General features: G+C 39.1%; 2 protein-coding genes across 2 annotated transcripts; one reads left to right on the top strand and one right to left on the bottom strand.

Annotated features, from left to right (window-relative positions):
• Positions 1-859: 859 nt before the first annotated feature.
• Positions 860-7121, top strand: LOC139137391 (proton channel OTOP2-like). Its single transcript, XM_070705446.1, has 2 exons — positions 860-2830; positions 5499-7121. Exons 1-2 carry the CDS (start codon positions 1259-1261, stop codon positions 5838-5840), a joined length of 1914 nt encoding a protein of 637 aa, XP_070561547.1. The 5' UTR covers positions 860-1258; the 3' UTR covers positions 5841-7121.
• On the bottom strand, positions 7122-14728 carry LOC139137392 (COP9 signalosome complex subunit 7b-like). Its single transcript, XM_070705447.1, is given in 9 exon segments — positions 7122-8223; positions 9548-9675; positions 11030-11135; positions 11633-11775; positions 12560-12708; positions 13263-13286; positions 13289-13337; positions 13668-13842; positions 14606-14728. Coding segments are annotated over 8 exon segments (816 nt in total). The 5' UTR covers positions 13839-13842; positions 14606-14728; the 3' UTR covers positions 7122-8177.
• Between the last annotated feature and the right edge of the window lie 1158 nt (positions 14729-15886).

Raw genomic sequence — 15886 nt, 5'->3', positions numbered from 1 at the left:
GTTGAAATCTATTCTGGAACTTTTTGCTCTTTAGTCGAAGTAATTTGGATAATGTCCTTATTCTAAACAAAAACAAATGTACCTCTAAATGTCACTTTACGCTTATCAATTTGCCATAGGTTTTTTCGGGCTCGCACTCAAGCCACATGACTTTCAAATCACCTATGATTAAACAGACTATACAGAGATGCACCACTGTCTCATAACACTGACTCATGAAAGTTTTTGATTGGCCTGTCACAATATCAGTGGCAACAGAAAGACTGGGGACAGTTTGATCATCGCGACCATGATGGACGTATCTGAATAAGGGTTACAATTGTCGCGAGCCAGAGGATAATTTCTGCTCCGCTGACCTACGCAAAATTAACGACGGGTAGCGCTAAGCTGTTGCCGTAAAGAGGCGCGTGGTTTACGACGAAGGTGGGTTACATGCATCTTGCAATTGGAAATTATTGTGCTCTCATATCCGTCTTGTAGTATTCTTGCCCCAAGTCTGTGGCATAAAAATGTCAACAGAAAGTAAACAGAAGGAATAAACTTTAGCAGACTGTCGCATTAAAGGTATACAGTCACCTGTAATCTAAATATGCCCATATATGGTCACAGGGGCGTTCCGTGGATTTAGTATCGGAGAAAAGCCTTGAGCGAGCGGGGTTGGGATGGGGGCAATCTATTCGTCTGCTTGTTTTCACCAGTCCTCTCTTACATGTAAGAAGAGGAAATGAGAGAAAAGTTTTAACACTTTCACTTTCGACGCCCACGTTGACAGTTAAGACTATAGCGAGTGGTCTTTCGTTCTCCCAGATGACGTCATATGTGTGTGGATATTATGTTTCGCGATAAACTGCAATCGCCCACGGTGTCAACTATTGACCTTGTGCATGGGATGTTAAACTGAAGTCCTTTGTATTCGGGCTTGCCTTCCTTCGGTGAAGCACTGTGTAAAAATAGCACGGGTATTCCCAGTGTTGTAGAGTATCACGCATGTCCGGGTAGACCGCAGTGAAAATATGTTGTGAACTTTCGCTCATTGCCATCGGGCACTTATAGGTGAAACACGGTCTCCGTGCATCATCTTACCTGTTGTCACAGTAGTTGGATTGTTGATCGAGTGCATGCCAAACACACCCGATTGCGGTAGACAAGCAAACGTGTCAGCATAGTCGAATGAGGAATATCACTTCCCACTAAGATCTGGGCTTAAAATTCACTGATCATCCAGCTGTACGTTTCTGCGTATTATTCGCTATCAGCGATGGCTGTACGGAAACAGTGGCTTGTAAGTCCGTTGATTACAGGCCGTGGAAGCTCGGTTGCTCGACGTGATGGGCGTGTCTCCTCCATTCTCTTTGCATGTAACCTGGTGACTGTTGCTTTCGTTCTCATGATTACACAGTTGATGTCTGGCAGACCAGGTAGCTTTGTCAACGAAGTCACTGCCGGCCATGTTCAAATTCTCATTTCGATCATGCTTGTGTTTGCCACCTCGTTTATGATGTGGTTTATTATCCGTGGCAGTCGGTACTCGCTGTGGCTGCTCGAAGACAAGTCGCACGATGGACAATCACAGGCCCATTTCACATTGGATCTCCTGGGCGTCTACATATTTGGTACAGGCAAAATAGTGCTTGAACTGTTGGAGATGTTCGCTGCCTTGGAGTGCGTGGCAATGGCCGATCACCTTGACAATATGGCTGATTACGTCACCAGTGTCGTGTTTTACGCATTACGACTGGTCTTCCAGGTAACGGAGATGTTGTTCCTTGGAAAATTTTCGCGAGCCACGCTTCACAATAGTGTTGTTATCCGTTATTCACTGTTGCTGGTTTTGTCGGTCAATCTCATGCTGTGGTTCTTCACTCTAGCAGCCGAATCAGAGGAACTGCTTTCGCGTCCACAGTTCAGTCGTTCAATGCACGAGATATATTCTGCAAACGAAACTGCCACGTTAACGCTGATTGAACAGTGCATAAACCACACCACGAAATGGCAGGTGAAGATGAAAACCGTTGACCACATTCTTTTCCCTTTTTGTTTGGAATATTCACTGGTCGCTGTGAATATCTTGTATCACATATGGATTTCCATGAAATTTCTGAAGTCGGCGCGTGGAAGGGGGAAGCGAGATTTCAGACAAGAAGGCAAGGAAAAGTCTCCCGGGTTCGTAAATATCACGGGAGACCACGGTTTCAGCGGCCTCTTCTTGGACACGGAGAAGAGCAGCATCCTGGCGAAGTATGAAGAACACGTCACACAAGGAGAACAGGACAGTTCAAACCTCGTTCACGGCGAGAAAAACATTTCGGACTCTAGTAATTGTAGTAGTATTGAATCTGCGAATTACCGGAGTGGGGATAGGACACCGACTCAGCAAAATATGGTAATGCCACAGTGCGGATCGGTAGGCAGCCTCGCCGGGATATTTTTGATGATTGTGATGGTGTTGATGTCAGCCCTGCAACAGCAACATTTCATGCAGAGCAAAATCGAGTACGCATACTACGCGACCAAAATAGTGTACTTCAGTATTATGAGCGCTCTCTGCTGGGTTGGCTTCGAGCTCATCGCCACCCAAGACTACGAGCACAGACCATACGGAGGGGACGATTCGTTGCTCGTCATAACAGTAATCGGGGTGTTCGGTTTTATTTACTTCAAGGCCTTTTCTGCCATTGGTGTGATCATGTACCCACACGGAGGCAATGTTTGGAGCGCCCGGTTTTTACTGGTGGAAAAGTTAATCAACGGTGTCGAACTATGGTTGCAGACAACATTCCTAATCGCAGCATCACGATATCACCCAAGATGCAAACGGAAAGGTGCAAAGGTAAACAACCTATACCGTTTAAAAGGGGAAAGATGCTGTTTTATATTTTCCTGATGTCAAGAAATCATGGTAGGCCTTTATTAGGTCGCATAAAGTCACTCATTGTACAAAACATCGACATAACGTACATACATATACATACATACGTATGTAAGTACATACATACATACATACATACATACATACATACGTACGTACGTACGTACGTACGTACGTACGTAAGTACGTACGTACATACATACATACATACATACATACATACATACATACATACATACATACTACATACATACATACATACATACATACGATAGCGTAACAGACCTACCCATCTCTACATTGGCTATTGTATTTTTCCCCAGTTTCAATGAAATTTAGGACAATCATTGTCCAGATATTTGCAAATGTCCGAAATCAACAGACATGCAAGTCAGTGTTAATTATGCAAGCCTTACTGACTCACGTAAATCTGATCTGTCGTTCTTGAGATCCTTTCGACCGACTGACCTCGGTAGGGCATTCATAACTTCCTTGCGTGAAAACGAGCGTTAACATATTGCGTTCCAACTTCTCGCTTTCGTTTGCATCACTTCTGTTCAAAAACAAATTGTTTGACTCTGTTCTAAACTGCTCGTACAAACCCTCATACAAACAGTGTATGTCCGCCCGACAGTAACGCTCTTGGATTGGTAGGGAGAAGCAAATTACTTGACAGGGATAGAGTGGTGTAAAGTCTCTATAAAATGTGGAGAAGCTCTGCGGGCGTTCTCCCAGCAGTCCAAGTGGGGAATTGCTGGGAGAACTGTAGTCAGTGGGTGAAAATTTTCAGCTTGTACCTGCGAACAGCTTAAATTCTCTTGTATAGTTAAGTTCATTCAAATGACAAGGATTGAATAGCAGTTATTTCCATGTAAACACAAACACCTCTGGTAATTATTTCTCGAAACTGACAGTTTGATCGCCTCGTTAACAATGACCTCATTTCATCTGTGAACTAAACACGACCTAAACAATTTTATTATCCTACTATACGTCTGGTCAATTTTGCTCATGTAACCACAGTCCGTGATGCAGGGACATGGTGTACCATAATAATATCATCCAAACCGTTGGCTCAGTATGCGCCTCGAAAGTGAAAGACTTTATACTTTTGCTAAAACTTTCCTCCAGGAATCTTTCAACCATTCTCTATTAAAATCAATAAATCAGTGGTCACCGTGCAAATTCCGGTACCAGAGAAACAAATTACCCAAGATTTACCGATATTTGAAATTCAAAATGGCCGCCATCCCTGTGTTAACTCTATGGAGAAAAATAAAATTTTCGATTTTTCAAAAAACTAAGACTGTGAAAGTTTGTCTTTCTCCAAGAGCTTCAAAATGAGCCCCCACAAGTGGTAGATCAGAAAAGAATTTGAAAAGCTTGAGAATCCAAATACCTGTCCCCGATCTGCGCATTCCAATTGTTGCCACAGGCACTCTCGCACCACAGGGAATGGAGTAATCATGTTGTTGTTGTTGTTGTTGTTGTTGTTATTGTTGTTGTTGTTGATGGTGATGATGATGATGACGATAATAAAAAATATTAAAAAACAATGTGTCATTCCTTGCTGTTGTTTGTCGATGTTGTAGATAATTGTAAAAGAAAACTGTAATCGTGACCAAAAAACGACGTAGGTCGCCCAACGTCACTCCCGTCCTATAATATAGGACGGGAGTGACGTTGGGCGACCTACGTCGTTTTTTGGTCACGATTACAGTTTTCTTTTACAATTATCTACAACATCGACAAACAACAGCAAGGAATGACACATTGTTTTTTAATATTTTTTATTATCGTCATCATCATCATCATCACCATCAACAACAACAACAATAACAACAACAACAACAACAACAACAACAACAACAACAACAACAACAACAACAACAACAACAACATGATTACTCCATTCCCTGTGCTCGCACTCGTGCACTCACACAGCCACTGTGCAAAGACTAGCCACTGATCAGCTACACAGTGTTGGCTACAGGCAGTTATCAGTTAAAATGCCATCATTCCACATGAACCAGTCCCCTTGAGGTTCCAGTGGTAGTAACTTTTGGTGTATTTTCTAGCGTTCTTGTTAATCTGTTTGTAAAACGGTTTCTTGTTTCCCACCAAAATCATGTCCAAATGCATTGTTTTCAACTTGTTCACACAGACTGAACGCGAGTAATGTCCAATTGTATCTGTTGACGACTGAAGTTTTCTGGACTAGAAATCATGTGTCGACAATAACATGATACATCATACATATTGCGCGTTTGCTGAGCTAATACTTCTTATTCAAACATGAAGAAGAGAAGAAGAAGTTTTCTGAAACAAAAGAAATGATAAGATTGCATCAAAAATTACCAATTGTTTCTGTAATTTATTTGTCCATTTCACGCCCAAAAGCTAGCCTTTCACATCTGTAATAAAATATCAAACGATGATGGATTCGTTGGTTTAAAATGGACAACCTTTTGAACAATTTGTCGAATGATGTCGTCATGTACAGAGCCTTCGCAAAAGTCAGTTTCGATATCAAAGACAAAAATATTGAAGATTTTCACTGTAAACTACTGCAAAGCCACCTTACTTTTTTTCATGATCTCAAACGATTTTTAAAATCTTATTTCCTTAGGTACAAGGGCTGGTTTTGTGCCTGCTCTTCTGTAATCTTGGATTGTGGAGCAAGGCTTCGTTCATTGATCAGTTCGATCATTACCTCTCATCGGTCGAGATTGAAGTCTACTCTCTTCCGAACCAGTGGGCGCTCATCATGAAAGTGTTGCTTCCCTTCTGCATTTTCTATCGTTTCCACTCGGTCATCATGTGTTGCGGTATCTACGTGAGATTCCGAGAACAGCCGAGATATGACGAGACGGACTGTTGCACATCTGACGAGGAGAGCCCTATTCTTACAGTACAGAACGCTCAGAGTACGAACTGTAAAGACTACGAAAGTATTCAGAAGACCACATGACTCAAATCACTGCTCGTAGACTGAATAAGATTTCTGATTACTGAAATTTTACTTTCCCCATGGTGTAAACCTGGGAAAATTACCTTAATCTTAACAATGTAAAGTTTCCTTTTTTCAAATAAGCCTTAAATGGTCGTCTTTAACCACAGGCGCCCGTGGTCTGGCTAGTCTGCTTGATCGATCGATCGTCTGCTCGATCTATCGAACCCTTTGCTCTGCCGTCCACTGCAACTAAATTTTAGTTTCGGTAGAGGGCAGAGCAACGAGTACGCGATTGATCGATCAGGCAGACTACCCAGCCCACAAGCGCCTGTTTCTGTCTGTATCTATGAGTTTCAAGAATATAGTAATCACAAGAGTTTACATCATCAAAGAAGCTTGTTATTCAGGCCCACATTGGCCCACTACACCAACCAGTTCATTAGAAAATCGCACGAATTAGTTTTGTTTCATAAGACGAAGTGTGTTCTATTTACCACAGGTGCTCAGAATTTTTTTCTTCTTATTTGCTAAATTGAAGAGCTCTAATTTGTTTTCGCCATTGTTTCAATCATATCGATATCGTTGCAAGTAAAGGAACGTTATGATAAGTCGGGCTATAATGCTGCAAGAATCGAGCAAGTATTCGTTACAGAGAGCACCCAATACCTGCCTTTCCATTCTATCATTACCTGGAGGTTGAAAGGAGAGCCACAGCCAGCTCACACATAAACCTTGCAAGGCCCAAAATCACAGCCTGTTGAACACCGATTGATTGAAAACTTGCAAAAGAACCCGTTTTAACATCACTCGTTTACGTTTGGCTTTACTCACCTGCAATCATATAAGCCGATCGTACAAACAGGGCATTTTCAACTTACTCAGTCTTGAACTGCAAACCTACGATTGGCTATATCAAAAACATGACTTAACTTACTCGGTCTTGAAATGCAGACCTACGATTGGCAACAGCCTCTTAAGGGGCTGGCAGATGTATCTCTAAATTTTTTCACTTTTTATGTCAACTAGTTTGTTTTTGCACGCTCCAAAGCATTTTGAGATACAGTGTAAGCTTGAAAATTCGGCCTATAAATGTGTGAAATATCCAAAAATGGACCAGTAATATTGGTTCTCACTCATACATTTGTAAACTTTATGCACTTTTACATGTGTGTGATATATGTGATACATTGATACATAGATATATACATACCCACACATACATAGAAACACACGAGACAGACATACACACCAACATCAATCCATTCTACCTCAATAAATATAGCAAATGGGAGGTACAAATCAGTCTCGCTGCATTCAGCTTTGTGTTTTTATTTTTTATTTTGCATATTTCTCTATGCATCTTAAAGATTACAACTATGGTACACAAAAAAGTCTTCAAAGAACACATCCAAACAAGTCCTGCCTGAATAGAGCAGTCACATGACTTATTTGGCACTCTGCCAAGTATTATTCAAATGATCATATTCTGGTTTAACTACCTGACATCTGATAAGCAAAATATGTCCTGTTGCCTTTTAGTTTATCATGGTATTCAATGATCCCGGGGTCTGTACACTCACAGTCACTGCAAAGTCAAACACTTTCCTCAGCTTTCCTGGAAGTTTGGGGATTATTGGGTGTGCAGAAGAATTTTTCCCGGAACATTATCAGTCTAGTGTCGCAGAATCTTCCCTGCAACACACAGTTCTGTATGAAATTCGTATTTAGCAATTTTCATACAAACTTTTGCCAGTACTTTGCAGGACAAATGTACCTATTATGAAGACTTTCTAGGAGAGATTTGAGATTTCAGTACTTTCAATAACTTTTCTTAAAAGTGCAAACCCCAGGATGAAAGTGAGGGATAATTAGATGACTAATATTGGTAAACCTAACGGTATATACTAATATAACAATGCAGGTTAGAGACAGTGAACTAGATAACATCATGAAATCTATGACTTTGACTCTGTAAACCAACCTGTCAGTGAAGTATCCTTCATTTTCATTCCTGATTAGCAAACACCTTAACTCGTACCTTCCTTTTCCTAATGCCACTGTTCTTATCAAGTATAGGTCACACTCATCTACTCATCAGAGGATTATTCCGTTCTGGCTTTCAAAGGGGTGTAGAAATTCTGACCCGTTCAATCAAACCTACATGTGCCTGACACACTACAAAATTTCAGACGAGTCTCAACTGAATGTTGCCAGCAAAATTTTTTGAGAATTGCGTTCCATTGCACAAAAATCACAAGGTACGCAAGGAAAAGTTGCACTGAAAGTAATTTGAATCTTTAAGTTCACTAAAACTCGTAAATATTGTCCGAAATGTTCTTGCGAAAGCCTTTGTTTTCAACTCTGTGACGACTTCTGCCAAAATTTCCCACTTCCTCTCAACCTGTATTAGGAAAAAATGCAAAAAGAAATTTAAAAAACAATGATATATGATGATATATATATACATTTAACACGATTGGAACTAATTTGGTATAATTGGCTTTTTTAATTGTTCAAACTTATCAAAAGTGATAGGTGAAATATGGCTGAAAGTAGAGATATTACAAATAAGGCCATTTAAAGAAAATTCTTTGTTTGCCGTCCTTGGATTTTTGAAAAACCTACCAGCCAGCAAGGGCAAAAAACAAACACAGACAAAAAACACAGTGTATTCAAATAACCTCATTTTTTATTTGGTTTCTTTAGAAGAAGAAATGGTTTTATTTGTAATAGTCTTAACATGTGTTTGTTTCTTAATTTTCTCTGAAAACCTACTGGCACGCGTAAGCAGACTCATGAAAACAAGTGAATTGCAAAAAGGAAAATTAGATGAGGTTACATTTGCTGATTAAACCAAAATTATTATAATATTCAATTATCCAAAATTAGTTCCAATCGAGTTATTTATACAGAGGGAAATCCTTCAATGGCCCTATTTGAGATTTTTGTGTAGGACAGTAACCAAAGAAGAGAAACACAACCCACTTGTGACTACTACACAGGAACACTCCTGATTAAATATGTTACAGCTACATTGGTAGCATATTTTGGGTTGCTTTTTTCAGGATACCATCCAATCTTTCTTTCTTTCACTGACATTAAATTACACACTTTAAATTCTTTGAGCTGAGTCAGTAAATGATATGTCCCGCCTGTACAGACCAATTGATGTAAAAATTACTGGCTACATTTGAAATCAAACCATAATTTGAACAGCGCTCTTATCACTGATCACCATATGTAATACGCTGTTGTTAAATATGCCTTTCTAAATAAACTTCAGGAGATTTTTGGTGAATGAATAGCTATGGATCATTTCCTGACAGTAATTTAATATTACTTTTACGTGACATGTACATCATGTCAAAAGTTATATTACAATAAGTTTCACATTGGCAATTATGTTTCTGAGTGCGAGCCCAGATATTATTTCTGAATTTAAACTTACTCATACATTCTGTGTACAAATGTAGTAACATGCACACATACATCTGTCAGCAAATTAACACGAAAAGACTTGAGTTTGAAAGAAAACCATGAAAATATTGAAAAAGATGTACCACTGAGACTAAGAGGTCAATGAACTATCACACAAATGCACACTAATGGCAGTGTATGAAGTACCGGTAGAAATATTCAAGCACCTGTCTTTTGCTCAACCAATTATGGCTGTGGGATACTATTTTTGAAATTGGTGTTTGTTAGTTTGATGATACTTTACTCACCCCTTGACTTTTGATGATTTCTTAGTCGCTCTGGTTGGCTGTGCTTCAACTTCCCTAGTGTCTGTGCTCATGTGTTGATCATCCATGTCTTGTGATGTGGCTTTCAGTGTTTTCTTGATGTTTGCAACCTACACAGTCAAATATGAAAGTTCTTCATGTCAGTCAGTGACTCATACCCCTGATTGCTAAATGTAAAGACAGTTAAGCACTGTGGGTGCTATTTGACATTCCCTTTACACAAAGCTATTTGTATCAATGGGGTAATATGATATAGAAATAAGTCCAATAACCACTATCATTCAAGGTAAATATGTAATATACCAGGTCAAAGAAATAAATGAAAGATGACAATAACAAAGGTCACATTGAACCGCTGCTTAGTAGTATGGTAGTACCAGGTGTCCAGAATGGGTAAGTATACACTGATGTAATGTTGTATCTGTCAAGATTGACCAAAAGAGATAAACCGAGTGTAATTCAACAAAACTACCAAATTATTATTGTAAATTAAAGCCAGGAATGCTGTCACTCATCCTTTGAGAAAGAGATGTGTTGTGTTTTTGATGTCACAATGTGTATCTGTCAACGAACTTCTTAAATTTGTGCAAATTTCTTTGCCTCATCCTCATACTATTCAATGTGTATCTGACATTGCTTGTCTCTGAAAGAACTTTCTGGAGTAACTGGGGTGTCAGTTTGGCTCAGAGGACACACTGTTACAATTCATTTGGCATGTCAACTTTCAGTCACCAGACCCTGTTGTAACCCTTTGACCACAATGGTTTGGCCGGAACTCATTGTTATTAATAGTGATCATGGACCTGTCTATTGGGAAATGGGGATGAACAGGTCAACTCTCTTTTCAGTTGCTCTTCAGTGTAACCCACATCATGGTACCACTGTTTTCCCTGATGCTGGTAGACCTATTTGCTGTCGGGTATGACAGGAGAAACAGTTGATGACAGAGGCTTTCCAACTTTCTGACTTCGATGATATTAAATATTTCAGCATTTTTGGACATCTCATTTTGTAACATTTGTGAAAGCTCACATGATGAAACTGAGACTGATAGAGATCTATGTCACACATGGGGTAATCGAGATGCTCCACTTTATAAAACAATGGTCATCTATTAATTACTAAAACCACAGATCTAAACATTTCATGCAATTGGTCAGTATTTGATATGAAACAAAATGAGGCAGTTAGATATTCCATAGGGATATACACCTCAGAAAGCAGATCATAGCGTCTAACCTGTTTGCATCTGTAAGGGGAATACACATGCCATATCCCATGTTTCCTACATGGTACCGGAAATTATCCTTCATGAACAAATAATTAAAGGGGAATGGCAGATGATGGAAAATTCTCTATCCAAGCTAGACAAAACGTTCAAAAATGATGGGAAAATCCAGTTGTGCACAAGGGATTACCCCTGGGAATCAAGTACACTGAATGACACAAATCATGTATTGTTACCTCTGTATCAACTCTCTGCTTTGTCTTGACGCAGTTTTCTTTGTAACTATTGGCATGTTTTATTTGTTGATCGATTCCACTTAGTACAGTTTCACAACCATCACACCTACAAGACACAAAGATAGTAATGAGATGTTTCAAGAGGCACTTAAGTGAATGCACAGATACCCTACATAGGTTGGGTTTTCGTTAAAGACTACCAGCTGATAGCAGGTACCGCAGTGAAATGTTTCTATATCATACTGTATGCGTGTAAACAGAGTCATACAACAGGGATGTAGAAATATTTGGTTACAGGGGATAAACATAAAAGTGGCTACATGTATTGTGTGAGCACATAGAACTTGTGCAAAATGTCCCCAATTTTTCATCAAACTAACTTCATTAAATATTCACAGCAAGTAAATTTAAACTGACTGCCAGCTGCTTTAGCTGGCTGTAAGCTATTTTCTACATGCCTGTAATTACCAGATCAGTACTAAAATCTAAAAATTTGTTCTCGATTTTTGTACAAAATCTCTTTAAAGACAATAAAACACTCCATTTCTGATGAATAGTGGCTGAACAGACTGTTATCATCACATGTCGGTGAATAAAACTTACCATTCTTGAAGAACTTTGACGATATGTGAAATGTTCTCAGGCCTGATATCTCTACCGATGACATAGTCAATTTCTAGTTGTTTGTTTTTCTGGTCTAATTTACCCCTGACGACGTCTGCATAAATACAGTCAATGATAAGATCCTGAAATGGAATCCATGAAGAACATGAAAAGTTAGAAATGTTGAACGAGTCCGGCAATTCTAGCTATGTTAATAGAGGATAGTTTCTCTTTTGAGTAACCGGGATAACTAAGGATAAATATGGGATACATCTGAAAACAAAGTCTCTCTATCAGAAAAACGTTGTTGGAGTTATATTCTATAAAGGCAACAAAAATTGACTTTAGCACTCAAAGGTTTAAAGAATAGTAATATTTCACGTAACAAAAACTGAAATTTTAAACTTTACACTTTCTCTAGTTCTTTGCAGAAGAAATCTTTAATCTGTTTACCCCAATTGCATGTAAACAGGTCCACAATCACCATTGATAACAATGGGTTTGGGCCAAACCATGGTGGTATATGGGTTAAACTGCCCTCCTAGTACTTTCTAAATAACAATTGATCAAGAATAGGTATTAAGTATCACAATGGAAATTTTCCATCAATGAAGCAAAATTACTAAACATGCTGACAAGTAAAATTGTATACAACCTCTACTTTCTCTGTTATTTCTGTTAGCAAAATCTGAATTTCTAATTTGCCAGAGACAAAAAAGTGAGCCTTCCATTCCTTTCTATTCTCAAAATCTCAAAATCTTGAACATTGAACACAATACAAAAAGGGAGAGTTTTTGAGGAATATCACATTGCTGGAAAATTATTGTATGGATGGAATCAACCTTGACTGAACGAAAGAAAGAAGTACACATGTATAATCCGATTATTTTTTCTATATACTTATCTGACATGTGGCATTTGACTCACCTCTAGCTCTCTAAGGTTTTTCATGTCAAGCTCCTGCAGTAGCACAGAGTACGGAATGCACTTTGTTTTGTCAGCTAGGGAGACTATTGTCAGGTGACGCAGCTTTGCTTGTTGGGTAGGGGTCAACTCAGGGAGTTCAGACGCACTTGCTGAATTTGAGAAAGAAAGTGTTTTTGTTATCAAGCTGTCAGGGTAAACATGTCAAAGGAAATGTGCATTCAATATGTTACATGTATAAGTCAGTATCATCAAGCTGCTATCATAATCTTCCTTAATATTAACTCTCCCAATATATGAACTCGCAAGTAGGAAAGAAGTTAAAACAAGCCATAACCATATAACCTTTGTGAAATTCTGTAGCAACCCTGTACTTTTTGAGAAAATGGTACAAATTATACCAGGAGTATTAACCCTTTGAGTGCTGCAATTTTTCCACCAAAATTTTACTGTACCGTTTTGCCAAATTTTATGAATTTTTTGAAATTTTTTGATAATTTTGAACCAAATGGACATAGCCTTTCAAGGGTAACAATTTTCAACAAAAATTTTGGGAAAATCTGAAAAAAATTGTCCAGATCTGAAAAAAGTTGCTAGCTGTGTTGTATTCTATAGAGGCAACAAAAGTTGACTTTGGCACTCAAAGGTTTAATGAATCGCATCTGTATTACTGAGTTTCATTAGTTTCTATGTGAATGCCTCTCACCTTTGTAATCTGTGTACATTCCAAGGCAAACATGTTCAGTAATTTCAGATAGGCTGCATTGGGACCATTCGCAAGCTGTGGATAGCAATAATTGAGAAGGAGGACAAAAGTATGATTTCAATATAGTGTGCGGGATTACAATAATTCAATCAATGTTTGGTAGAGTGATATCGTTGCATGGGATGTGACTACAGCTACAATGTACGATTCAAAAGCTTATCTGAATGACGGTATGTTTGGCTGATCTTTCAAAGTCAAACCTTGATTTCCATTGTGAAGTATAAATGAAAATCTGTGAAGCATCACAGTTCAGTTCCTCTACACTGTTGCACATGCACATGATACGAGGCATTTCAATGTCACCAGAAACACATAGACACCTGGCGGCTTCAAGAAATTCCATACCTCTTGTACATTGGGCATTTCCAGTAGCTCTCCGAACACATAAACTCCGGGAGCTTCCAGGACCTGCTTGATGAGGGCCACCACTGCCGCTCCCTTGGCAGATTTTGCAAGCAAAATGAACTGTTCCAATGGATGGTTTGACGCAATCTGCTGTTGCTTCAACTCTGACATGGTGCTGTAATAAGCATGGGAGAAAACATTACTCTTACAAACACGATTTTTGTGAGTGACCGTGTTACAAACCGCCCAATTCAATATCGGTATGCATTATAACACACTTTGTTCTCACTGAGAATGTGGATATATCGCAAGGAGGTTCATTACTTCAATCAAAGATGTCAACTCAACGATCACGTATGTAATGGGCTACTTTTATAATCTCGGGTCTACACATTCATTTTTGAACCTGGTGTTAACGGGGCTCTAAGTAAAATGTATACACCCTCCGCCGTGCGACATGTTTAGCCCGGGCCATCGAGAAATGGTGCGTCGTTTAGAATTAAGGCATGCGACCGACCCAATGGAGCCGTAATAGGGTTGATCGCTCCGCCGAGAGCTTAGACTAAGAGCCCCTGGAAGCCCGTGTCAGTGTTTTGTCGACTTACATAATACATGTATCTTTACCAGAGTCGAAACGTTCGCTGATGCTTGCTTTTAACGCCTAAAAATTCTCAGGCGTATATTGAGGGCTGATTGATTTAGAATATATATATATATATATATATATACCAGTAGCACACATCTCCGTGATCCTGATGATGTACATATGTATACAGTCGCAGTGAAGTTCATCAAAGTTCATGTCATCGCGAACCGGAAGTCCGTTCAATTTTTGCGGCACACAGTGTTTCAAGGTTCCTAACAAATCTCGCGTGCTTTCTAATTTGTCATTGTAGTGTACCTACTATAAATTAAAGCACAAGGGATGGAAAACGTACCTCTAGTCCTCAAATTTGTCACTTTTACCAGAGTGGAACAGTCCGTATCGTTTGCACTCTTGTCTGTGCGTCTGGTTAAGACCATTTAACCTTACTGTAAAAGATACACATTGACCCTCTAACAATACAGAATCTTTTATACGATGTGTGCCCTCAACGGCAAACATCCCGCAAAACCCTGGCACAAAGTGCTCGCTACTGTTTTCGCTATGGAGATGTTATATGGCACTTTTAGAAAAGAGATAACCGATACATTTAAGTAGTTGTTTGAGGCGTTTTATCTATTTTATGCTTTCAGGTAAAAATTCGTAATTCATGGAGACGATTTGGGGTTTGCCTGTATACATTCCTATAGCACACAGCCAGTGTGCGAAATTAAGAGAAAATAGCTTCAGGTCATAAGGGCCTGCACCAAGCCAAAGCTTCAGGTCCTTAGAGAAAACGGCCGGTCCTCAATAAATGCAGTTGTTAACGACCATTGAAGTAAACTTCTCCATCAATACTATGCTTTTGAATGTTGTAATATTTAATGTTTCATGTCCTTTTATCAACAGAGTCAGTAAGTATTCTCTGAAAAGGACTATTGTTTATATAGATTGCAGAATAGTGTAAGTGAATGATCATGAATCATTCATCTACATTATCTGGGATCTGAAAAAGATCACAGCCCTCATCTTCCTCACTGTCATGCGCACACATTTATTAATGTTTCCACCATTGGGGGACTATGGGACTGACAGGGGAGTTTGACATTTTTTTCTAGCCATGTCTAACCCCCCACTCCCGGACCATAAAATGATGTCAAACACTCAGGGGCCGGCGAATACAGGCTCATGCACTGACTACATGTGGATAATGAAAGCGAGACAGTTTGTCTCTCATGACTTTCTGTGGGGGATGATGTTCTCTACATGACTGTGTACAATTGTACACTACACCAGGGCATGTGATATTGTGATTTGAAAATGGTTGGCGAGCTGGAAATCACTTCTGAAATTAGCCGACGCAAGTGGTAGAAGAGTGAGTGAATAACTTAGTACCCTGAAATCAGTCATGAGTAAGGGGAGTGTATGAATAATTTTTTATGCAAACATTGATCACTACGTCTTTTTGTTGTAATGTAAAACAGAAGGGAGAAAATACTTGGCATGTATTTTGATATGACGTATGGATTACTTTCAACATTTTTCAAAAAATAAATATGCTTAAATGTGACCTCTATTGCATTCATGAAGAAACAGACGAAGTTATACTTTTAATTAAAGGGACAAATAAGCTTAT

The sequence above is a fragment of the Ptychodera flava genome, chromosome 7 (genome assembly GCF_041260155.1).
Source record: "Ptychodera flava strain L36383 chromosome 7, AS_Pfla_20210202, whole genome shotgun sequence".
Taxonomy (NCBI): domain Eukaryota; kingdom Metazoa; phylum Hemichordata; class Enteropneusta; family Ptychoderidae; genus Ptychodera; species Ptychodera flava.
Note: the sequence above shows the minus strand (reverse complement) of the source record. Positions and strands in the feature narration are given on the sequence as shown.